The 26,553-nt window shown below is 46.6% G+C and overlaps 2 protein-coding genes across 12 annotated transcripts in view; one reads left to right on the forward strand and one right to left on the reverse strand.

The window, feature by feature from the left end:
- Nucleotides 1–1,652: 1,652 nt before the first annotated feature.
- LOC119389800 (uncharacterized) lies at nt 1,653–10,620 on the forward strand. Its single transcript, XM_037657181.2, is given in 5 exon segments — nt 1,653–1,903; nt 3,481–4,385; nt 4,387–6,353; nt 8,289–8,475; nt 9,891–10,620. Coding segments are annotated over 4 exon segments (3,057 nt in total). The 5' UTR covers nt 1,653–1,903; nt 3,481–3,680; the 3' UTR covers nt 10,089–10,620.
- Nucleotides 10,621–18,416: 7,796 nt separating this feature from the next.
- LOC119389802 (vesicle-associated membrane protein 3) overlaps nt 18,417–26,553 on the reverse strand; it is a 28,754-nt gene continuing 20,617 nt past the window's right edge. For 6 of the 11 annotated variants that reach the window (XM_049414548.1, XM_049414543.1, XM_049414545.1 and 3 more), the window contains one exon: nt 18,417–22,744. In XM_049414548.1, the coding sequence (XP_049270505.1) occupies nt 22,694–22,744 (51 nt within the window). In that variant the 3' untranslated portion in view covers nt 18,417–22,693. Of the gene's footprint in view, nt 26,418–26,553 lie in introns of all 11 variants that reach the window. The other 5 variants (XM_037657185.2, XM_037657186.2, XM_037657184.2 and 2 more) reach the window with 2 other exon arrangements.

Below are 26,553 nucleotides of genomic sequence, written 5' to 3' on the forward strand. Positions count from 1 at the left end.
GCACGTCATGATTTCCATGTTACCACCTCTCATTTACGTTCGTCATGCAGTCGCGTCACGCAATACCAATTTTGGTGTATGTCAAGCAAGCGAAACGGCACGAGTGCGTCATGAGCATGACATGTAAATCATGTCGTGCATGTCATGCATGTCATGATTTTCATGTTACCACGTCTCATTTACCTTCGTCATACAGTCGCTTTGCGCAATACCAATTTTGGTGTACATCGAGCTAGCGAAGCGGCCGCGAGTGCATCATGAACGCGGCAATTAAGCCACGACATACATGACATGCATGTCATGGTTTTCATCTCACCAACTGTCATTCATGTTCTTCATACAGTCAGATCGCGCAATACCAATTTTGGTGTATATCAATCTACTGAAACTGCCGCTAGCGCATCATGAGCGTGGCATGTAAATCAGGTCGTACATGACTTGCATGTCATGATTTTCATGCTACCACGTCTCACTTACGTTCGTCACACTGTCGTGTCGCGTAACACCAATTTTGGTGTACATCACGCAAGCGAAACGGACGTGAATGCACCATGAGCGTGGTATGTAAATCATGACATACATGTCATGGCTCTCATGGTTTTCATGCTACCACCTGTTATTCATGTTCTTCATAAAGTCAGATCGCACAGTACCAATTTTGGTGTATATCGATCTAGCGAAACGGCCGCGAGTGCGCCATGAGCGTGGCATGTAAATCATGTCGTACATGACATGCATATCATGAGTTTCATGTTACCACGTGCCAGTTATGTTCGTCATACAGAAATGTCTCGTCATACCAGTTTTCGTATGTATCCCTTCATTTAAACGGCCGCGAGCGCCCCGAGACCATGTCATGTAAACCATGCTGCACATGACATGCGCGTCATGATTTGCATGTTAGGACCTGTCATTATGTTCGTCATGAACTCTTGTCACGCCGTACCAATTTTGGTATATATGAAATTAACGGAACGGCCGCAAGAGCCGAAAGGCCGTGGAATGTAAATCATGCTGTTCATGACATGCGTGTAATGATTTTCATGATATGACCTGTCATTTATGTTCGTGATAAGGCCATGTTATGACACACCAATTTTGGTACACATCCGATTAACGGAACGGCCAGGGTGCCCAAAGGCCGTGGAATGTAAATCATGCTGTTCATGACAAGCGTGTCATGATTTCATGATATGACCTGTCATTTATGTTCGTATAAGGCCATGTTATGACACACCAATTTTGGTATACATCCAATTAACGAAACGGCCAGGAGAGCACAAAGTCGTAGGCGGCTAGATAGATAGATAGATAGATAGATAGATAGATAGATAGATAGATAGATAGATAGATAGATAGATAGATAGATAGATAGATAGATAGATAGATAGATAGATAGATAGATAGATAGATAGATAGATAGATAGATAGATAGATAGATAGATAGATAGATAGATAGATAGATAGATAGATACGCTCAAAGTCGCAGAAGTTCGCTAAGAAATGCTTCGCATTTAAAAAATCGTTTTTCTATTTAGTATCCCTTCAACCTAAACAACACAACAACAATCACACAACCTCCCCTCCAGGGGAAGTACACCACTTCGGTCCTCAGCAATATATACACACGCCGAACGAGCCCCTTCGGACAACACCGATACACAAGCGAGCGCGGTCTGGGAACGCTCACAGCTGACAGGAATGCGTCGTAGCGGTATCGTATTCTCTTATTCTCTCGCGCCTTGCTGGCAGAGGACAAAGCGGACTGTGTCGATACATCACGTCTCGATATCGTGCGGTAGCAGCTCGTCAAACGTGCCAGTGCGGAATTACACTGCTTTCAGCGTAGGCACGTAATCTCTACTATCTCGAATTGACCACGGGAATAGGAACCTTCGATCAGGTCAGCTCATATTTACATTCCCTCATGCATAAAAGGTACGCAGGCCCTCTTGTAGCCAATTATAAGGGCCTGTTCCCTCCCTGTTCTCACTTTGTCATTTGTGTATGTGTTTTACTAGTATATGATTGTGCATAAAATGTATGCAGGCCCTCTTGTAGCCAATTATAAGGGCCTGTTCCCTGCCTGTTCCTTCTTTGTCATTTGTGTATGTGTTTTACTAGTATATGATTGTACATGAAATAATATAGAGTGCATACATGTGTCCTGCTTTCTTTATTTCTTAAAGCCACATGTCAAAATACCAGCCTAATAGTCTTTGTAATCCCAATAGATATATAAGCATCTACTACATGAACTAGTTGCCGCGGTGTTACAGTGGTTACGGTGTTCGGCTGCTGACCCTAAAGTCGTGGGTTAGATCATGGCAGCCGCTTTTGCATTTCGATGAAGGCGAAATGCTAGAGGCACGTGTACTTGGGTTTAGGTGCACGTTAAAAAAAAACCCAGGTGGTCGAAAATTTCCGGAGCCCTCCACTACGGCGTGCTTAATAATCACATCGGGGTTTTGACACGTGAAAACCCCAGATATTATTAATGTATACCTGGATTGGAAAAGAGCCTACGCTGGCAAAAATCGCGAACAAAGCAGAATTTAACGAATAACGAAAAGAATATTACTAAAAAGCAAACTATCAGAAACGTATCTTCATGGTCTCCCTCGCACTAAGCTAACTATTTAGCTTTCCATCAAATTTAAGTTTGTGACTGCTCACTATGCTTGTGTGGAATTAAGCCCTACATTTATTTCAAACCACACGTTTCCGTACTGCGTGCAGTCTTCATAAAAGCGTTTTCCTATACTCGATGCAAGCAAAAAAAAAAAAAAAAGAAGAAGAAGGCAAAGAAAGAAGGGTTTGTGAGCCGGGTCCACCCGCATTTCAAGGTTACCCTGTCCTTAGAGCCAAATGATCCCATCACACCCCTTCCGTCTAGCACGTACTGTGGCCTACTCAGGGCGCTAAAAGGCATTGTCGCGCTGGAGAGTCGTCAATAGACACATATAACTGGAGCACGTAACACGTTCTGTTATCAAGGGTGCATAAATTGATACCTCGCTCCTCTCGACTGCTGCTGCAGTAAGTCGAGTGGCAGCATTAAGGCCTTCGCGCCTCAGTCGTGTCGCTGCGACCACCTGCCACGGTAGCTGATAAGCCAACGAGCGCTGCGGTGCCCCCCTTCGATGCACTTCTACAGCAGTAGCACCACTCACTGAACGGAGAGCTCAGCCCACAGAGCCACACAGCTCGGCGAATCACGTATGGCGCTTATTTCAAACAACTCCGTCACATCACTGTCTCTGTAAATCAGAAAAGCAGCTTGGGCTTGTTGGTACATAACGAAAGTGCAAAAGCGCTCACTTAGACAGGGACGAAGGAAGCAAAACGACATAAGCGCTAACTTATGTCTTTGTACACAAGCCCGTGTCGTGGTTCGTGATTGATAAAGAGGCACTTTTAAGATGTCACTTACAGCTGTGGCTCCGCTTTCTAATCACGGTGATTTCTTTTACATTTCAGGGTCATGCACTTGACAACGGCTAACGAAGATCCGCCTCCGCGAGACCCCTGGCTACGAAGTCGGTACTTTTCCTGAAGGATAGACAGAGTGACGGCGATCTATCGCTGCGGCAAATGTTTCACCTGGGCCGTTTTCCGGAACACCTGGACACCGCTCAGAGAAGACACAGCAACAACCTTCACTGTAGCACAGGCAGGAGATGCGGAGGAAACTACCGTCACTGACGACCTTGGGGGAGGAGCATGTCTCGGGTGCTTCTTCGACACCACTTCTGATTACCTTCGTCGTACTGGTCACGTGGCCAAACTGGGGTGCCTCTACCGTCTGTTACGCCAACGCGCTCAGCAAGGACGTCGGAGAGCCCTCGAAGGTCCATCCAGGTGATTCGAGTTTCCTGCTTCGAAAACCGAACGTTACAAGCGTCAGTAAAGCCGGCGAAAGCGGTCTTTTCCCGCCGAGATGTCCGTTAACCGACTCGTGCAAGAACCGTTGCGGAGAGCCCTCGTACGACGAGGAGGAGTACACGTGCCACTGTGACCCTTCCTGCGTAAAATACGGCGATTGCTGCGTCGACGTGCAAAGACACTGTTCGCTGGATCCGTTAGCCGTCGAGCAGTCCTCGCTTCGCCCCCCGTGCGTTTACGAAACCGATTTTCCGCTAGACCTGTCCTTCTTCTTCTTGTCTACGTGTCCCGATGGTGTAGAACTCAACAGCGACGATGAGGAAGACGACGTCAAGGTTCTGGGCGATGATGGCATCGTCTACGCGAACGACGCGCGCGCTCGGTGCAACGGTGCGACCAACGCCGTGCCACTTGGTCTGCTGGACGATACGGAAGCGGAAAGTGGGAACCATTCGACACGCTACTTTGTCAGGACTTGCGTGCAGGCCGTTAGCACGTGCAAAGTTAGGAGAACGGTATTCGACGGGCAGGAACCTGGAAGACCTGTGCGCGGCGTTTCAGGGCCCCGTGAGATCGTTCCAGAAGCCCAACCGAAAGCGCAAGCTCTACAAGAACGCTTACTGTGCCCTCTGCAATGGCGATGTACCAGATCTTCGCTGTCCCGGCGGCGTGGCGACCTACAGCCAAAAGGAAATGGCGAGCTCGCTGTTCCAGGAGACTAAAGAGAAGAGCTACGAGGCCACGGATGACATTCCTTCGGCTTTTTCCATTGTCCTTAACTTCGGTTTAGACGGAGTGGAAAAGTACAAGTTCTCATCTGAAAGTAAAGAAACGATGATGCGCAATCAACAGAAATGTAAGGAAGGGTTCATCTGGGATCCTTTCGCCGAACTTTGCCGTCAGCTTTACTGCGGCACTCAGTTCACCTTGGTAAACTCGAAGTGCATACAGAAACCGCAGGGCACTACAGAAAATAATGTAACGAACGCGCCCCTCTTCAAAAATAGAAGCGCTGACTACAGTCGCATTACAGTCGTGATGAACATCAGCCTGGACCGCTCAACCGAAGTACGCATGGAGGACTTGAAGCAGTCCCTCACCAGCAGTTTCGTCGAACACTACAACATATCGAATGAGAGAATAAAGAACATGGCTGTCGCCATACTTTGGGACCCCGAAAAGGTGCACCAGTACCTAGAAGACTCGGACAACGTGTTAGTAGTGGAAGAGGGAGACTACGTGCACGAAGACGGCCACGTACCAGACCCTGCCAACAGTACCGGTTCCCCGGCAACGTTGATCACTCACTTCGACCTTTACGAACCCACGAAAGACGACTTTGAGCCATCGATAAGCTCCATCATCGATTCGCTGGCGGGAAGCTTCAGCCTTAACTCGATTCTACTCAAGGAACTGAACACGACGGCGGCGGTGAGCAGCGTGCGATCCAAGCCGCTTGTCCTCGATGACTGGTGCGGCGAAAAGGATGGAGGCATATGGCGCGAGTACTGGAACGACGAATTCGTGTTCCTGCCCAGAACCGAGAATGGCACCGGCATCGGCAAGGTGTACGTGAACAAGACCGGTCGAACCTTCAAGGCGGGCGACTTTGTGGCCAACGTGCTCATACGAGTCACCGGCGACCAGAAGTCGCCAGTGACTACGAACAGCATCGTCATCGTGTGCGACCGCGGAACGGGACTTCCCAAGTCATGCCCCTGCGTCGATTTCAACACGACACAGGTGAAGATATTCGAGAACGACACGCTCATGCTTTACGCGGGACCTGGCCCTCTTTCCGTCACGTGCCGTCATTACCAGCTCATGCCTGAAGGAAAGGTATGCCTATGCTTGGACGAACTGCGACAGGGACTCAGAATTCGCGGCCAACTGTTCGATGGACCAATCATGGCCCTCGTCAGTCTCGTGCTGAGTGCCATCTCGTTACTGTGTCTCGTGCTCGTGCTAACCACTTACTCGCTGTTCTCAGAGCTTCGCAATCTTCCTGGATGGAACATCATCTTCCTGACCGGTTCGCTATTCGTCATGCAGCTGACGTTCCTGCTGAGTCAGCGCCAGTCCGTACAGGGCGCTGCCTGCAGAGCTGCGGCAATTGTGTGCCACTACACGGTCATCAACTCCTTCTTCTGGATGAACGTGCTCGCTTACGACCTGTACAAGACGTTCAGGACGAGTGGCAGCTCCATGGGTGGCACGCGCAGGGTTTCCCGCCACCTGCCGTTTTACATGTTGTACGCCTTCGGCACGCCGCTTGCTATCGTGGGCGCATGCTTGGCACTGGACTACTTCGACACCTTCCTCTCCCCGTCGTATGGGTTGTTCGGCGTCTGTTGGATCGTCAACAAACTGTCCGCGCTTGCCTTTTTCGCCGTACCCGTTGCCGTACTCCTGTTGTTGAACTTTGTCTTCTATGTCATGACCGTCTACTCTGTGCATAGTGTAGCCAGGTAAGCATGCCCTGCTCACGTGGTAACGTAGAATGTGTTATGACATGTACAGGGGGAAGGCGGTCAAAAGTTCGCAGTCGACGTTGCCATAGTAATACATGGGAAAGCGGCCTGCGAACTTTTGACCACCCCTGTATACATTACATGCTGCATGTTGATTTCCGCGTTTCATGAAATTCTTACTTCAACGACCCTCATGGTCAAAAGTATTAAAGTTACAGTGCATGCGTAGTATCACAAACTGTTTGTACATTGGACCGTACGATCGTGCTCTGTAGTGATGCTCGTATGCCTACAGAAGATGGATCACGTGCGATATCGATACTCACTATTGACTGGCGGTTTTTTTTTTTTTCTAAGCTCTGGGATATGTTACGCTGTGTTATATGTTTCTGTCGCGCATATACTAATAACTCCACCATGTCTTTTGAAGTAAACGTGACTCTGCGATATCAAGTGCAACACGAGGCCTCGCAACGTTGTCTTTCGCTCTTCCACTAAGTCTGCGTGTGTACGGCTGCTTGCCGTGCACACAGGGTGAGTGACGCTACTTTGTCTCTGCCGGTTTCGAGCTATTTATTTACGATGAATCAGTTCCAACTCACCACGCTATCATACCTGTTGCCGCGTAGACTTGACAGATCCTGGATGGAGTGCAATAGCTCGTGATTTGGTGGGTCGATCCTAATGCCATGCAGGGCGCGACATGTGTCTCCGCACAGGTTCGATGTGGCTTGTAACGAGCCGCGATTGTCAAGCCAATGCAATACGTTTCCGCCGCTTTCGTTTTTAAAACAAGATAACGAAGAAAAAAGAAAAAAAGTAAAAAATGAAATAACGAAAATGCGCTTACAAGATTAGACGTGCAAAGGATGAGCGATGGACTTGCCATTCCAATAAAGCTGAGGTAGCACGATTGGTGTTCACTCTCTCTTCCATTATATCTCTATTTTTACTCTTTATCTCTTTCCACGAGTGCAGGGTAGCAAACAGGACGTGCGTTTAGTTAACCTCCCTGTCTTTCTTAGCTAGCTTCCTTTTATATCTCTTCTCTTTCTCTCCAAATGAGGCGCTTGGTTGCAAGTACAAAGCCAAGGATTTATACCCCCCCCCCCCCCAATGAACGCCTCTTTTTTCCGCTGGCTCGTCTACATTCTCTTAGGGGACACACCATGGCAAAGAAGTCTACACAAAATTCGTTGAAGATCATGCGACCATCGCGAGGTCATGACATGAAGCTTGCCGTTCACTTAAAAAGTGCGCAGTCATTGAAGTCTGCTCTGCCAGTGCTCTAACGTACGGGGCAGAAACTTGGAGGTTAGTTAACAAACAAGCTTGGGAAGGACCGCGCAGCGATCGAATGAACGAACAATGTTAGGCGCAATTAGAATTACCATACAGAATACAGCGATGTGATTAGGTATTAAACGGGGGAAGCTAGCCAATGTCATACATGACGTTAGGATGGGAAAGAAAGTACGGACTGGGCAGGCCACCATGCATGCGTGGGGCGGATAACCGGCTGTCTGTTGCAGTCACAGACAGAGTCTATGCCACGGGAAGGGAAGTGCAAACAATATAGACAAAAAAAATTCATGTGATGAAATTGGGAAATTCGCAGGCATAAGACGCATCTTATGCCTGCGACATGAGGTCCGCTACATGAGGTTTTCGCCTTATAATGAACAGAGCATAAAGATAATCTTAAAATGGTTTTAACTGCGCTAGAAACGCGGACAACGGATGATGAGAAGACAACACGTCGTCTGTTGTCCGTGTTTCTAGCGCAGTTAAAACGATTTTAAACGAACTTCCACCAACTAGCCTAACTTGGTGCTCTACAGGAGCATAAAGAGGCCGGTGATAATAGTGGTGATGAGTAACTCGTATATCGAGAAACTCTGCTGAACTTGTTCTTGTCGCGTATTGATGCAGGCAGAAGCCGGGCACTGTCCTGCGCCGCCATAGCGACAAGGGTCCGGCGACGGCTGCCACGTACGTGCGCATGGCAACCGGCATGGGTTTGACGTGGGTGTTCGGCTTCGTCGCGGCTTTTGTGCGCAGCTCTGAAGCTGCGAGAACAGCCTTCACCTACCTGTTCATTGTTTGCAACACGCTGCAGGTATGTGTGCTGCGTGCATGGCACTGGTCATTGACTTCATTCGCGTTCAAGTGACCTAAACCAATTAGTCAAGATGCATAGGCTGAAAATGAAGCGATATGATGTGCATCTCAGAACGGCCTGCCTTTAGTCCCGGGCTTTCTGGGGGCAAATGTGAGAAGCAAGCAGCTCTTGGAACGCAACATCGGGGGTCCTCGGCCGCCGTTATGGTCAAAAACCTGCAGGGTCATAACCATGCACTTTAAACAATGACGGTGCAGGGATGACTATTTAAAGGTATGGGGCTGACATGGCGCCCTCACAGATAGAGTGTACCAGAAGCGTTTTTCACAGATACTGAGGTCACCTGCACGGGCCTACGTCGTCGGTAAAAATAATTAATTGTATAATCACGTTCCGTAGGAGCCAAAAACAATATGACAAGCTTCATGGACTCATTGGGCAAACATGGCCAAAATACGGTAAAACAATAGAAATATTTGACGTCACTGACTTATATATACACCGGCGTTGGTGTTACGGGGCCAAATTTAAAGAAAAATGAAACATCGATTTCGATTCTTCCTCGTAAAAAGACGACGTATTATGATTAAAGTAAAGACAGTATAGAGTTTTCAAAGAAATCTGGCCTAGTGTCTCTTGTGTGGAATTAAATATTGAAATGGCAGTGTTGTACGTATTCGCTGTGCGAATACATGCTACATATCAACGCGAATACGGCCCCTTTAGGTGTCCTAATGACACCTAAAGGTTGACACTTTCACTTTTGTCAACTTGTTTTCCAAGGGGTACCCCCCTTCAGGGGAGGGGGGGGGGGCGAAGGTTCGTCACAGCGCCCCCCCCCCAATTATGTCAATGTATGGCGCTGACATTGCGCCCCCCCCCCCCAAGTCGCAGCGTCCCCCCTTCCCTATTATGTCAATTTGTGGGGCTGACTTTGCGCGCCCCCCTCCTAGGCGAATAGGGGTGGGGGTGGGGGCTCCTGGCTACCCCCCCCCCCCCTTGTGCGCACGCCAATATACATCGGCGTGATATACATCAGTATCGGCGTCCCGACGTAGCACAGAGCAAGATCCAATGGGGTTTTCTTCGGCGGAGTTCGTAAATATCATGAGAGCTAGAAATATTACCATTTACAGATGTGTTCTCATTTCTTTGTTCCCTCCACCTCTTTGCCGTTCGCAGTGACTGTCAGGGGCGGCGCCATGAGTCTTGGGTGGGAGTAGGAGAGCAGGGAGCCGGGGAACTTGTGCGTTGTGTTTTGACTGTGTTTGCTCTTGAGGGAGGGGTGGGGACAAAAGAAGGGCAGGCGAAAATGTTGAATGGGGGCAACCCCCCCTCCCCCGGCGCCGGCCTTGGTGGCTGTGTTATGACATGGTGATAGCAGCGCACCTTTCAACGTGCGCTACTTTCAGGGCCTGTTCCTGTTCTACGCCTTCGTGTGCAACCGCAAGACGTACCACCTGTTCCGGTCGCTATTCTGCAACGTGCGCCGAGGAGCCAGGGCCAAGCTCAGCACTTCCAGCTCCGTCAGCTCCGTCTCCACGGTCACCAGCCAGGCCAGCTTGTCTTCCACGCGCTCTACGCAGTCGACGCGGACTGCGATCCGGTAGCTGCATTGCACAATGCCGACAACCATGTGCGCACATTTGGAGTTCCCGCCAAGAGTACCACACTATTCCGCCGTCAACATGAAAGGTAGACGCGTGCGACCGAGTGCAGGACGCGCGTAGTACGACTGCGCGAATATAACTCAACAAAACTGCGAGTTGGGCAAGTTGGGATAAATTGTTCATTATGGTACTGAGTGTACTGAGCGCAATCACGAGACACAGGACGAGAGAACAACGATACAGCACTGCGTCATTGTTCTTTCGTGTTTGCGCTCAGTACCACAATGAAGGACTGCAGACCATATTGATGCCATAGTATACGAGCTCAGGCTTCATAGAGTTTGCTAGCTGCGGTGCTTCGTGGTGCGCATATGGCGTATACACCGCATGACATGCACCTGCGAACGCAAAGGTGGTGCCTCGTAGTGAGATACGTGGAATGTATTGGCTTGCTCCCACGCTTGCACCGCCAAGGGATTTTGGGCGCTTGTGGTAGCTAGCTAGTCAATGTTAATGTGGTGACGGGAAGAAGCTCCATGTATACAGAAGATACCACACAAGTTTCGTCGAGTTTTGAGTCAGTCCTTATCATAGATGAGGGCGTATCGTAATCGAAAAGTTTGCTATCCTTCCTGTCTTCATAATACCTCCAGGCCTCAAGTGTATGCCGGATGGTGGTCTCGCGGACAGCGGCCTCCCAAACACTTGAGTATTCTGCAAACACTCTCCGTCATTGCAGCGTTGGAATTGCTCACTCGTATGGTTGCGATATCGAAGACAGGGACAAATTAAGGCGCAAAGTAATTAGGACAAAGACAGGCAACTATATTATAGGTCTGTTTTTCTGTGTGACACGCTTTGTCCCCGTTTTCGAGAGAGGGTGAGAAAAAAACGTTATAACGGGTCCCTAAACCACCTCCGAAGGATGATGGATGCTAAACTTTATCGAAAAATCCTGAGGTGCGCGACTCAGCGCGCAGCGGGCCCCGATATCTTTTTTTTTTTTTTAACGTTTCAAGTAAACGCGTGCATCGAGTTCAAAGTGCCGTCACGATCAACACGCGGCAGCGCTACGCGCCGCGGGCTCGCCACAAAAAGAAAAAAAAAAAAACGATCCCGTGCTTCTCTCCAGGCATTTCGTTATCCCCAGAGTTGGTCGTGACGTCATCAGTAGAATTTGGTCATGTCAGCAGCAGAAAGAACCTGTTTATCTGCAGTAAAATCCCTAGATTTTTTAGAAGAAGCAAAAATCTAGGGACTTTAGTCTGCAACTACGCGCGCTCCCTGCTTATCCTCCTTGCAAGGCGAGGATGAACACTCGGTCACGAAAAGAGACGGGCCAACGAACGAAGCGTAGCGAAGGAAAGTGCGAGGGTCGCATTTAGATCATCAAGCGCGTGTAACGCCGCTTTTAGGTACCATTTTGAAAAACTCTCGCGGCCACGTGTTCGTTGTAGACTCACGCACAACTGTGACACCACAACTAAATTTTTACCTCTGGGTGGTTTATGAGTCCTTTAACGCGAGAAAATTAGAGAGGTCGGTCAGAGGAGCATTGTCTTCGACCCGCCACTAAACAAAGGAGAACGATAGAGATGGAAATGGACTGCGAATGACGATGATTGCGTACAGGGAACTGTGCGAAATGCGTACATGCTCTGGGCATGAACCTCGTCTTCGTCGCAATGTGCAGGCGTTGGAGCCTGGAGGTGAGGCCACTCTCCGTTAAAAATATATGTTGCCGAGTGCCGTGTGACATGCTTTTAGGGCGTCGTCGTGCGTGCGGCACTTACTGCGAGGCGCTGTTAGAGCGAATTCAGGCGTTCGTATGCGCACTACACGTTACATAAGATGGCCGCTGTACCTAATGGCACCCACTAGTCCTAGTCTTCTTTTCTTCCGGCGATTGTAGACGCCGTGTAAATATATGTATTAAACGCAAATATACCTCATTGTGATGATTATTCAATAAGGTAGACGTAAGTGTGGCTGCATTTTGTATTGACCGTACCGTGCATACCGTTGTTGCTGTATGGATTGGAATACCATGTGCCTTTTCATCCAGCGGTCATGCTACAGTCACCGTGACGAGTCCTGTACGTATGGTTGGATTTTGTAAGTTTTCAATAAACGCTTAAATACATTCCGCTTCCCGATGTGAAGGTCGACTGTGCCGTTTCACGTTCGAGTGTTTCTCTACAGGTCAAAGAAACTGGAAGACGCATAGCTTCAAAACATGCATTTGTTTCTCAACGTTTGAGGACACGCCTACGTTGCTGGGCAGCATGTAAATGACAGCAGTCCATTTAAAGGAATGTTATCTTTAACCCTTTGAGGGTCGATTTCTTTCGCGAAATGCGTCCAAGAAATTTGTATTTTTTATTGCTGAATTAAATTCTTCAGACGAATCTAATTATGAAAAAGAAAATGTCTAAAACTTTTTGGGTGACCGTAAAGTGACAAAAAAACTTTTATGTTGTTACATGCACATGGTTTTTTCATGAGTAACACCAAGATAAATTCTAAAGAAAACATATACGACAGTTAAAAAATTATGCGTTGAAATAAATGTCTTTTAGTTCACCGACGTACAAAAATAAGTGCACGAAGTGGCGTTAAGTGGAAACACGGGGGGAGAAAAGTCACTTTTGATCCAGTCAGCATCGCCTCGCCGCGCACGCTTTTGAGATGTCGCTCACTCATCAACATCTGAGTCTTAACTCGTAAGCAACTCCTCTTATGACGAGCTGATATTTACTGAATCAGATTCTGATTTGGCAGTCGAGTGGCGATTCCGAGGAATTGCCGCTAGACTCACTTGCAGCAGAGAAACCGGCGCGCACTTCCATAGCGAAAGCAAACTGCGCGGGTGAGCGCACTGAAGAAAACTGTGTAGTTGTGAGCGCCTTCGGAAAGCGAAAACAAGACCAGAACCTATCATAATTCTTCGTCTTATCTCCAAGGGGACGGAAGCGGTTTTTGTGAGACCCCGAAACAGGAAACGCGACCACAGCGGCAAAGTTTTCGTCCGTGAGCGCCTGCACGAAAACAGACGTAATCGCTCCCCGGGGAGCAATAAACGAGAGAGTAACAAATCCGTCACCTTTTGAAATATTCTAAACCAGAAAGCCACCAGTTTTGCGGGCGTAATAAGCGGGAACCGGCCGAAGGACGAAACCGAAACTAGCCGGCGGACCGCTGTAGTGTAGCTGTAGTGGAGCATAAAGATGAAACGGAGAGGCATCGATGAAAAAAACACCGAAGTATTCCCGCAATGTGGCAGCACACTCCAAGCAAAAAAAAAAAAAATGATCGAAAAAGGCGCGCGTTTTAAACATACAGGCAATGATGTACGTACATGTACGTCTTTGACCGTCTTGTGGATGTTCGAGATGACGTACATGTACGTCTTTGACCCTCAAAGGGTTAAAGGAATGTTGTTGGCGAAGTTTTAGTCAGCAGAGGCACTGGCGTAGCCGGGGCGGGAGGGTAAACCCCGTTCCCCCGAAATTTTTCTATTCTGCATGCGTATATATACACGTACACATACAAACACACGCACGAACATACAAAAAGGATGGTTGAAGCCCCCTCGAAAAAAAAAGAATTCGGGCTAAGCCCCTAGGAGGTAATCATGTATCCTCCTTCTATTATATTTACTCCCCACTTCCCGATCCCTAAAGGCGCTGAGCCGTGCCCCCACGATGGGAGGCAGAAAATATCGACCTTTACATTTCTTCTCTCCCGAACCACCCCCCCCCCCTCTCTCTCTGTCCTCAAACCATTCCTTCGGTTTTGTGTCTGCGACCCATGGCAACATGCTCTACAAATTCTGATTTGTTCAAATTTGCGAATAATTTCCTTTATGGGTGACTACATAGCGAAATTATCAAAAAATCACAGCATATCCGCGGAGTGAATGATGATGAGTGGGCGAAGCTGCGGAGGTTCATCGGTAAACCGTGAATCTTCCGTGAATTCTGCCCAGTACATCATCACCGACGTGAGATCGGGCGCGTTTATACTAAAGGTTCGATGAGTTATGACGACTTGCAGCTCACTTTAATTTTACATGTACGCTGTGAATTTTCATTGTTTAGAAAACCATTGCTTTAGAAAACATCTCGCGTCTTTCGTTAAGCAGCTGGCGTCTTTTCGTTTTGCTTTAGAAACATCTGGCGTTCTTTCGTTTTGCTCTTACAAAACATCTGGCGTCTTTCGTTAGTTTATTTCATCAATCAACGGCGTTTTTAACAAAATTTTTATTGTTTAATCACGCACAGGAGAAATCTCACCAGGCACTACCTTGGAGGTAAACAATGGCTGCTAATGGGAATGAGAGACAGAAGAAGTCGGCTTTTAGCTAACACTTACACTTCTACTTCTACTAATGTTTCCTACTGGAACATGCCTATGGCTGCTAATGGGGAATGAGAGACAGAAGAATTCGGCTTTTAGTTAACGCGCACGCTGCGAATTTTTTATTGTTCAACAACGCACAGGAAAAATCTCCCACCGGCACCACCTTGGAGGTCAAAGCGTAAGACTGGTTACGCACTACTACTACGACTACGACTACGAGGGACGAACGGGTGCCGCCTTAAGGAGCTTCGCCCCTAAAAGCTGGACCGATGAATTAGGTCAAAAAAGTCTTACCGTGTACGAAAGTTTTGAAAGTCTTGAAAGAGTGCAAGAAACAAGAGTGTGATGGACGATCAAAGCCGCCATATTGAAGTTTTCGCAACAGCATCCTACAGCTGTGAGGTTGCAAATTCTGAAAGCGCCTGCTCTGTACGGTAACGTTAACCGATAAAAAAATCACACTGCATTATAAACGAACCACGGACACCAACCAAAAATTTCTGGACCTGCGAGACAGTAGGGAGTCTTCATACGAACGCCTACGCCGCTTCAACATGCGCGAAAGCTCCTCGTAGGCAGAAAAAAATTGCGAAGCTTGCACTAAGTCGCGCATGGCTTGAAAGAGCGAAACTGGGTGATTCTGAAGTCTAATGTGGTTGCTTCTAGGTTTTTGCTACGCTTTAACTAGGTGATGCTAGGTTGTTTTGCTAGGCTTCAGCCATGGGTGATGCTAGGTTGATCCTCGGAGCAGAGGTTCGAGTTAAACCACACCCAGCCACAGACACGACACGGACGTCCAAACTCCAGAGACGGAAACTCGCGCTAAAACCGAGAATTCGCACCTCTCAGATATCACGGGCACGTCGTCGTTGGTGTAGGGCTTCGGGGTATATATCCATTTAATTAAACGGCCGCGAGCGCCCCGAGACCATGTCATGTAAATCGTTTTGTACATGACATGCGTTTCATGATTAGCACGTTAGGACCAGTCCCTCATGTTCATCATACACTCTTGTCACGCCATACCAATCGTGGTATATCTAAAGTTAACATTGTTAAATGGCCGCAAGACAGTGGCGTGTAAATCATGCGGTTCATGACATGCACGTAATAATCTTCGTGTTATGACCTGTCATTTATATTCGGCATACAGTCATGTTATGCCATATCAACGGGCAGGAGAGCACAAAGTCGTAGGCGGATAGATAGATAGATAGATAGATAGATAGATAGATAGATAGATAGATAGATAGATAGATAGATAGATAGATAGATAGATAGATAGATAGATAGATAGATAGATAGATAGATAGATAGATAGATAGATAGATAGATAGATAGATAGGTACGTTTAATACCGCAGAAGTTCGCTTCTGCGACTTTAAATTCCCGCTCTGAATAGCAAAGAGAGCTGCGCACGATTCCCACCTGTTGCTGCATCCAAAAGCGCAGCACCCAGGCATACTTCGATGCCTTGATAGGGTGAGTGGCAGATCTGGCTAGTTGCTCCATGATCAGAATCGTATAGCGCGGAAGCAACACAAAGGACAAGAAAGGACGCAGGCAAGCGCTAACTTTCAACTAGGCTTTATTGTGAAACGAAATATAAGTGAAACGATATGCTTGGTTGACACGTGATTGCCTTTGCTCTTTCTGTCTGTCGTTTCACCCAGTGCCTTTCGTTTACAATAAAGCTTAGATGAAAGTTAGCGCTTGTCTGAGTCCCTTTTTACTCTTCGTGTTGCTTCCGCGCTATTACGATTCTGGCCTTGATAGGCTTGTGAGTTAAGTCATAACGATACCGAATGTCGTAAAGTTTCTGCACACTTTTCTCAGGCTATAAAAACAATCGCCCTCCAAAACGATGCGAGTCGGCGGCCGGGAGCGCACCGTAATCGGGAGACACTAGCGAGGCGAGCGAGTTGGACTGGTTGGATTATTTGTGGCGAAGCCGCCGAAGCCGTCTTCCAGGACCTCTCTTCTACCCACTTTCGGTTTCGGGATATGGTGATAATTTAATTCTGACCTCGAGTTGCGGCCTACCTTGGCTGATACTTGTAACGCGGCAAATGAGCACTAAGAAAATAACAGGAAGATCCCACGCACTGCGGAATTCTATGTAATGCGAAGCAGTCAGCGTAGAGCTGCAGAGATCGCACTGTCTTGCTTCGAGACAAATCAAGCCATTCACGTTTAGCATCTCGTTCACTATCTCATGCTTGCTAAAGATTATAGAGAAGTAGGCCTAGAATCTTCATGTACTGAAATGCACTCAACGTTGATGCAGGGCCCACAATGGTCGCTTGGGTCGAACGTCGAACCGATGAGGTTTAACCCTCTCAGACGCCACCTATGAAGAACTGTCTTAAATGGGTCAAAATCATACGTTATTACAAGGCACTCGATACTGCAACAAAAATAATGTCCTTATGCGTTAATTTATGTTATAGCAATCATTTCTAATTATTCTGTAACCAAATATATCTATTTATTCTGAAGTTATTCACGCTATGTTCTTGCACAAATAGAATGACATCTCAGGCTAGAAGGCTAGAAATATCGTGCAAATTCGGTTATGTCTACGTTGAGGAAAGAAAAATTATACTCTTGATGAGGGTCGCGGGAAGCGGCATGTCTAACGACTCGTCGAATATGGTAGTGCCATCAACACAGTGAGCATATGCAACACTGCATAATGAAGTTAAATGAAGACAAATTATGTAGGAGGTTGTATTCATCCAAAGCTCAATGTATCTTGCTCTTTCTTAGCCCCTAGTCGATACAAATAGCAAAAACAAGTGGTGTACACAATTGTGTACGTACATAGCGTCTCAAAGGGTTAAAAAGAATTCCCGACGGGGTAATAGAGCGAAGCCGTACCTACCCTTAGATGGTGTCTGCGGCCTCCATTTTAAAGGGGCAGGATAAAACGGCGTTAAGCGAAGAAATGGGAGAGTTTACCTCCCACGCTCTACAAGTTTAATACGGTAATTTTTTCCAGACATGTACTCCTCAATGGGCGTCGTGTTACCGGCTACCTCAGGAAAGTTCAAAAGTATTCGCACATTTTAAAGGACCCCCGACAGCAAAATTTTTGTTGGAGACTTTTTTTACTCTAATTTGTAGCTTTGTGTCTGGTAATCTCTAACTTAAATCGTAAATGATTTAGTGTATCGTACTAATTCTAGCGTAGTTAATTGTGACCATTTTAGCGTCACTTCAAAACGCCCGCCTAAAAACCACAAGAAACTAGCGCCCCATGCGGGGGAGCGTCAAAGACCACGTGCACTCAAGCTGTGGCGACGTTGAAAGCGCGGTTTTCAAATCCGGGCGTCACGCGGGGCCTCTCTAAGTCATTCCAGGATGTCGCAAGGTGCAGCCAACTCAAAGGAGCACTCACGCATACTTTAAAACCAAATTAAGATATCTTAAAGGCAACGTTCGTCACTAATAATCGGTCAGATGTGCCTCCGTATACAGGAAAGTCAACAACACAAACATCTCGAGGTTTCAATTTTGGTGTCAGGGGTCCTTTAATAGAGATGAAGTCGATACTTACCTCGACAAGTTACATTTGTCGGTAACAAAGACCTCTTATTTTAGAATATCCCATTTACATTAATAGAGCTAGAACATTTTATCTTTATGCGGGCACCACCGAAAAGTATCACGGTTCCGAGATTTGTAGGTTAGGCTACGCCTGTGTGCAGGGTTCCCCTTCAGGGGGGGGGGGGGGGCGATGGTTTGTCGTAGCGCCCCCCCCCCCTTCTCTCAATTATGTCAATGTATGGCGCAGACATTGCAACCCCCCTCCCTATTACGTCAATGTGTGGAGCAGACTTTGCACCCCCCCCCCCCCTCTTAGGTGAATAGGGGGGCGGGGCGTAAGGTGATGAGAGAGCTTAGCATTTCTGTAAAAATCTCCTTGGGTCAGATGACCGAAGTAACTCACGCAAATGCCACAGAAATGATTCAAAGGCTAGTGCTTTTATTATTCTCTCCCAAGACTATCCTCGCAATATTTTTAAATAATTAACGTCATCGTAACACCACGCACCAACTCTCACATTCGTCAGGAAAAGAAAAAAAAACGAGCTCACACAAACAAAGAACGACACTTGTAACAGAGTGGTACAACATGGTGTTTCACAAAAGTGTGAAAAAACAAGGAGCTTCGACACCAACCAACTGTATGGTTTCAGTAACCCCACAAAATCATTTTGACCTCGAAAAGACAGCGAGATACGCGTTTACACACACACGCACACGTGCGCTGCATATATGCCTCTATGTTTATACACATTTACATGAATAGTTGTTTGTAATTGCAGTTAGCATATGCAGCTATACAGCGGCTGTCAGCCTTTTTTTTTTTTTAATCGTGCCGAAGAAGACTCCAAAATGACAAGCGGAGAGAGAGAAGCGAGGTACGCACACAAAACACATTCACACCAGTCAGGCTAATCCATAGATTCGAGCAAAGTTGTGGGGGGAAGGTGTGGACTGGAATGGTTAAGGGAGCACGAGTTTACCCTAGACACGTGTAGTTCTTAAGCTCCTCGTCAGGCGAAAAATGCACTTAGAAACAGTGCAAATCCCCCACGGCTGACACAAACACACCAAGTTTAAAGAAAAAAATGGAGGGGGGAGGGGGGGTTGAAGCAGCTACCCTCACAGCAACTGGATGCGCAGCGGTTCAGTTTCTCGGGTATGCACACCCATACCACGTGACCGGCGAGTTCTACAACCGCTGCGAAAAAGTTACGTCTAAATATGTTACACCCGCTAATGTGCAATTCTATTTCACGACTAACAGTCGTATGCACGCAGCATTCGTTCAGACACTTCCTTCGTTTACAACACTGCGCACAAATACCTCGCGCACAGCGTTCTAAGAAATATCGGTTAACGTCGTGCGTGACATTTACAGCGCAGCCAATGTAACACCTTATTCATAAGAGCCGCAGTACGGCTTGAACTGTTGGGCACGCGTCGCCAAGCTAGGTGACACTAGCAAGATGGTTGCACGAGTTGATGCAGCACTAGCCCATAATGCTGCTGCAAGGAGCAGTAAACCAACAGCCATAAACATGATGACGAAAGTGTGCATCACAAATATGTGGCTGCAGCTGCATATGTCAACAAAGGGCTGCTTTGTCAACGTCCGACTATGGGATCTTACGGGTGTGGACACTTGATGCTCACAAAGTCAACCATTCTACAAGCATTACACTACTGTGTGTCTAAGCCAAACGTCGTGCTATGTGTTCACTCCTTATGACAAGGGATGTTACAATAGTACTCGCCCGTTTTTACTCTTCCGTGCCCACTGAAACGAGCGAAATAAAAAGAAGACGCAATTGACACTTTGCAAAAACGTTACTGCGCATGCGTGAGCAAATATATTTTCCAACCAAGTAGCCTTGATCACAGACTAGCATAATTACTTTTCCCACTCGACACTCCCTGCCTTTCGTTTCTTCTCTCTGCACACTACAGATTTTACTACAAGTTGTGACATTTGCGCAGTAATTTTTTAAAGGCCGCAGTGGTACGTGGGGACCTACCCTGGAATGTGGAGGGGTAAACGCGCTTAGAGCGAGAAGAGCATTCTGTGAACGAGAGTTTTTGGTTGGAAAACATTCTTGCGAAAAAAGCCAACTCAGATTTTTCGCAAAGTGTCAATTACCAAAGCGTGGAATGCCAGCTAAAAAGCACGTGTACGCAGCCGAGTGCACCAGTATAGCCACCTAACACACGACGGGATAGTCCGCATCTAGGAATTCAATTTAGTGTCAGTCACTGGTATTTTGAACTCTTCACTCTCGTTCGCATTGCCCGTAATGCCCGCTTAAGCTACATATGCACACATTTCACACAGCATCAAAAGGCACAATGCACCCAGCAGATTCGGAATTACCAACTCTACTAGAATGGGACATTAGGTTGTATACTGTTGCACTCAACTGCGAAGAGAGTAACGTGCACATGTTAAACCTCGCCAGTTCTTTTGGGGTGGGCAGAGAAAACGCCACTTTCACTGAAGCCGCGTTCACACCAAACAATGAGCTGCGCGCCACAAAGCACACAACTACATTAAACCCAGGGAAGCATGCATAACGCTACCTTAAAACTTTTGTTTTGCACCCGGCGAAACGGTACGCCACGTCACAGAACCCCAGTTGGACCTCGCCGATATGACCTCCAAGATGTGGCAATCCGCCGTTACTCTCGAAGTACCATGCTTCACTGGGATGGTGTGAACGCTGCTGCTCCTCTCCTAGCGACACTTGTAACTACATTATTTATGTACATGCAACACACAGGAAGGTGAGGTCACAGCGTTACAACGCTGGCAGTCTTCTGAATACATACAATTTGCTGAAGAATAAACATGCTAAATCATCCAGTGGCTCACGCACACGCACACACCTGCATGCACATGCACACATACAGCACACACACGCAATTCGTCATAAGCAGAGAGAGAGAAAAACTCAATTTCGGTTCCCCGCGTCAACAATAATATACACCAAATTCACACTAAGCCCCGAAACAACAGCAGCAGTACGAGAGCTCAATTTGAATATCGCGCATTTACAACGATGGTACCTATATAGATAGCATTAACAAAGACCGGCACTGCAGCCATCCCTTTTTAATTACAAGACAAGCAGTGCAAGCGGGTGGGAAAAAGAAACAATGCTGAAAGCCGGTAAGTCACAGAAGGAGCCCTCCACGATTCCTTTCAACCGCTGACAGCAAACTGACAGCTTAAGAAAGATCAGCTGCACACTTCTCTCGCACTGGCGAAGTTAGACAAAAAAAAAAAGTGCACTGAAGCCTCGAGAGCCAAGGCGAAAGGAAGGATGTTCACTTGGTCTTTGTCGACGAGGTTGAGGTGGATGCATAAACTGCAACAGAAACAAGAATATCGAAGAAAAACAAAGCAACAACACAAAAACGAGCGACTAGGAAGCAATCCCCACCAAGTGCCCCTTTGCTCAACAACAGACATCCCCACTGCGAGGTGAAGCTAAGTAAAAGCGGGCAACTACGCAAGTTCTCAAGAGGTCACATGGTCTTGGCCTTATGAAGGCCCATGTTTGTAGATATGTTCGCGCCACAACAGTGATAAAACACAAGGCCACGCTCTATACCTTGCACTAACGTATTAGCCATATGGCTTTAGCGAATGTAGCATTAGCAAACTGCAAGTGGCACCTGGACTCCAAGAGCACTTTACCCTGAAGAGGAGACATTGGCTTTCAGAGAACATTCGTCATGACCCGTCATCCTCAGCATGTCAGTCTGTTACTAGCAGCACACTTTCAATCTGTATGCATGCAGCAAAGTTCAACCACAGTGTCAATGACTCGCTCATTCAAAAACGCTTCCATGCTTCTTGAGGCAATGGAAGGTTGACACAAAAGCTGACACAAATTGCCTGCCACTGTTTGAAGACTTCGAATTGTGTCATTTCTGCTCACAAAAACAGTTGAACCTTCAGCATCTGCCATTCGAAGTCCAGGGGCCAATTGCAGAAACCTTATTCCGAATGCCCATGAAATGCCCTATCGTAAGCAATAATAGCTTGTGAAAAATTATCGGCTAATGAAAACTGACTGCTTTATGGAGCCTAATGTAGCAGGGGTCGCTCTTCGAATTTGTGGCCACTCCATTTTGAACAAACAATATCAACTACTGTGTGTTCACGGATGTACAAGGCAACGACTCAATTTAATGCCAAGCAAAAGCATAGATTTGTTCAGGAGCCAAACTTCATTAGGGAGTACTCAATGTCATTTTTCCAGGACATTACCCTAGAAAGTATTTGCACAAGGATGATCAAGCTCCTTCAAATACACATGAGCAGCGCATCTTCAATCGGATCAGCGTTCGACCTAAAGTAACAAGGAGCGCTATACAGCTAGCATCAAAAAACAATACCCAGCTGGGAAAAAAAAAAATCTGACATCACAACAAAAGTACAAGAAAGACAACAATAGCAAATGATACAATACACAGCGATGGCCACCACAGCTCGTCGTGCTGGGGGAGAATAGTTTCGTCCCCAAGCAGTTTGACGATGCTGCGATGCTAAGGGAGCAGGATGATGACCCCCACTTGCCAACTGATGCAGTCTTGTGTGGTGGAGAGCGGCACAAAATAATCGGGCGAAACATTTTGTCATTCTCTCGTCTTTTGTGCAACGTGCCTCTTCCTCCTTCCTCGAGTCGACTTCATTCATCTCTTGCGCTCGCTTTCACCCTTTTAGCCCGTCGAAGCCCAAACTAAGTTTTTTTTTTTCAAGGATAGGGAGGGAGAGTTGGAAAGAAAATAAATGTAGGGGAGGAAAGGAGGAAAAAACAGTAGCATTGTACCATAAATGTTTGAACCAAGGCAAAGTAACCCAACTACAACTTAAAAGGCATGCAATTAAACCCGCAAACATTCAGATTTTTCATACAACTGCATGCAACTATAGATTCGCCAACACCACCAAGAATTACGTGCACTTAAGTACACAAACCTACTGCTTTCACTTGCTACAACTAATCCAGTGAGTTCTGATATGTTAGAAGTACCACAGCCAATTCTTGGCTATACAAGAGCCATAAATGCCAGGAAAACTGTTTTTCAAACTGGTGCAAGTGTAATGGTTTGAAATGCATTAATTGCAGACACCTGGCTTACAGCTAGAGAGAAAGAAAAGCGTGCAGTAATGTTAAAGAACAATTAAGCATTCACATTCTTCTGTACAGCTAAGCAAGCAGTTTTAGTTCCACATTCCTGCCAATGTTCTTCCAAACTAGGTTTCGCACCGTTAGTGTCACCTGTCGCAACCATCGGTTTTGATTTTTCAGCTCAGTGGCAGTACAGGAACAAGTCTACAGTGGTTCTGCAATTGATATCTACAGCTGACTTTCTATGGCAAAGAATGGGAAGGTTCAGGGACATGCATTACCTAATCAGACAGTCTGGAAGATGCAAGACGTCATTTTCTGTTTCAACTTATCGAATCAGAAAGTGAATCAACTTAGCCTGTTATTCTGTTAATACAGCAAAATAACACTTGTGTCAACATTGAGCGGTATAGTTCTTAACTCATTCGATAAATGCTGTGCCACATAAAATTCTGTCTCCGTCTGAAACAAATGCGACTCGTGTATTATTTCGGGGGAAGAGAGGGGGGTGTGTGGTCACGTGTGTGCTATGCCTCTGTAGCTTTTTCTTAAACGTCCAGAAAGCTGTCCATGAGTGTTGCATTAGTTGTTAGTTGTCGTTAGTTTAACAAAATGCCCTGCCCAACGAAAGAAAAACACCCGTCAAAATGTCATGAGAAAAAACGAAAAGCTTGAGCTAGAGAAGACTTGCTACGTGCAACCAGAAATAAGAAGCTACAGACAAAAGAATAAGGCAACGAGGCCTTAAGAGCCCAGATGGCAGAGGCACTGCAGTGCGTCTTACGAAACAAAGAAATTTGACACTGGTGCTTAGATGAGAGTCAAGGCTTCAAACATGATAAACTCCACAGACATCTTCGTGAAGTGCGTCTCATCCTGTAATAACACTATCAGCAGAGTCTTATTTGCAAGGCCAACGAGGGCTCAGGGTAACAGGCACGGTAAGTATGCATGGTATGGTGGAGCAATGGACCTAGCCTGCACACAATGGTTAACAACAGACAGAAGCGGGTTGTCTGATACCAGCAATATCCTCCTGAAGCCACATTCAGCATAGACTATTTGTAAGAAGCTTCAGAGCCGCTCAGCAACTGATCAAGAGAAACCACTGGGCCCACCGTGGAGGTTTTGCTGCACCAAAGCCCCTTAGACCGCAAAGGACGGTGCTTCCTGCTTTTTACGAAGTTCCAGGCACGTTAAATGAACCCCCAAAATAAATATTTACCTTCCCAGAGCGGCTTTGAAAACGTCTTACAAGATTGCAGGCATGTCGGTTAGCTCACAACTGACACTAGCAACACACAGGAGCGCAGCTTGTTGGTTCTGAACAGGTTGTTAGAAATCGGTAACGCCAAAATGTGTAGCAAATCATCCAAGCACAGGCTCTGGAGCCCGGCAAGGGAACTAGGTAAGTATTTAGCTGGTTATTCTAATATTCTTGCATGATGGCAGCACGAAAGAATTAACAAGGGACACATACAAACAGGACAAGCATTTGTCCTGCTTGTATGCGTCCGTTTGCTTAACCTTTTGCACTGCCGTTATGCACGAATGTTCCAGCAATGGAGCTCAAGCCCACCAGCAATCCCAGAAGTTACTAAGGTGTGGAATTCATCAAACTGCGCACATGCGTGCTGGTACCAAGTCAGTCATGGCATCTATACTGTGTGTCGCAAAAGAAGCTACACAAAGCAACTTTAACCGTATGTTACACAGACTAGTCCGCACCGTTAATGCAATTTGCACGAGAAAAAATCGTTGAGACTTGACAGAAGCAGCGCACTACAACATTGTTAATATACACAGCCCAACAACAACAACACCGGCAAAGGAAAAAAGAAAATGAAGCCACAGGCATAATTACAATCAGGCCAAACACACAGAGAATGCTTGCACACCAAGCTGTAAGCACGCGCACACGTACACATACATACATGTTACCACAGACTGCACACAGCCAAACAACTGCAGTTAGAAGTTATGTCACTGCATTCCATTGTCAAAGAGTCATTTGCCGACAACCTCGCCACCCCCCCCAAAAAATGTTGCTCGTGTCGAAGTGTGACCACTGCGTGACGACGAGTAAAAGAGCTACGACTGTCCTGTGCTCTTACATAATGCTATGGGCCACTCTACCATTACGCAATAAAGAAAAAAAATTACATACCATGCTTCATGGTCACAAAAAAGCACTCTGTTCTACCTCAAGCACAACCTACACACCACTCCTCAGATATCTCTTTGTGAGACATATGTATAGGTTAATTTCACTTCAAAGTGAACATCTTCAAAAAATACAGTGCCCCTCTCTTATGCCAAAGAAACAAGAGAAGAAAAAAGAACACTGCCAAGCTCACGTTTCACTTGCATGAAAAAAAAAAAAAAAATTATAAGTGTGTCTTTCTCTACCCTGGTGAAATAAGACTCAATTTAATGAGAAACACTGCTTTGCAAGCTTCCCTAGCAGCACCATCATTTAAAGCAGATAAACAACTGCACTCATGAGAAGTGCAAATACCCACTGTATTCCATACTGTGTAAGAAACAAAATGTCACTGACGGTCAGTCATGTCATTGTTTCCACCAGCCGCGAGTCCTTCAAATCGAATACGCATGGTGACATCCAAAAAACTACTGTGGTCGTCACAAGAAGACAAAATATGCCGGCTTCTGTTTTGGTAAATCTACCGAAATGAAGATGTGATGACAGACAAAAAGCCAATTACTGAACTAGCAAAAAAAAAAAAGAATTCAATATAAAAACCACTAACACAGCAAAAAAAAAAAAAAAAAAAAACTACCTAACATCGAAGTCTGGGACAATAGATGAGAGAAAAACATACGCCGTCATTAGCCACTGCGCAGCCGTCACAGCGGGCCAAGACTGAGGGCTTGCGTGAGAAATTGGGTGCACATAAAATAATGACAAGATACATATCCACAGCGCGATGACCGCAGTTTACACCATTTCTTTTTAGATCCGAGTAGTCCTTGTGATGAACACAGTGTGTAGTACTGTTGTAAAGGACAGGGTAGGCGGCTTCTGAGGGGTGCGAACAAATTCAAAATGCGAGAATGTGGTCCAAAGTATCCAGGTGAGAGAGAAAGAGAAAGAAAAAGATAACAAGAGCAGAAAAGAATGTTCCTCAAGAGGTGGTGCAGCAGCAGACCACGAAGAGGAAGAAGAACCAGCAGGGAAAAAAGGGGGCGAACAGCATTCTTCGGGGTTCTCTGGTGCTCCCCTCGGGGCCGAAAATCACTTCTTATGTCATGAACCATGCTGTGTGCGCACGGCCACAACATGACAGAGGGAGGAGGGTAGCGATGTGTGAGAGAGAGTGAGAGATGTGGTAGTGAAGGTGAGAGTGAGAAGGTCGAGGGGACAGGGAAAGAGAGAAAGGCACAAGGACAGTTAT

This window comes from Rhipicephalus sanguineus, chromosome 4 (genome assembly GCF_013339695.2).
Source record: "Rhipicephalus sanguineus isolate Rsan-2018 chromosome 4, BIME_Rsan_1.4, whole genome shotgun sequence".
Lineage (NCBI taxonomy): Eukaryota > Metazoa > Arthropoda > Arachnida > Ixodida > Ixodidae > Rhipicephalus > Rhipicephalus sanguineus.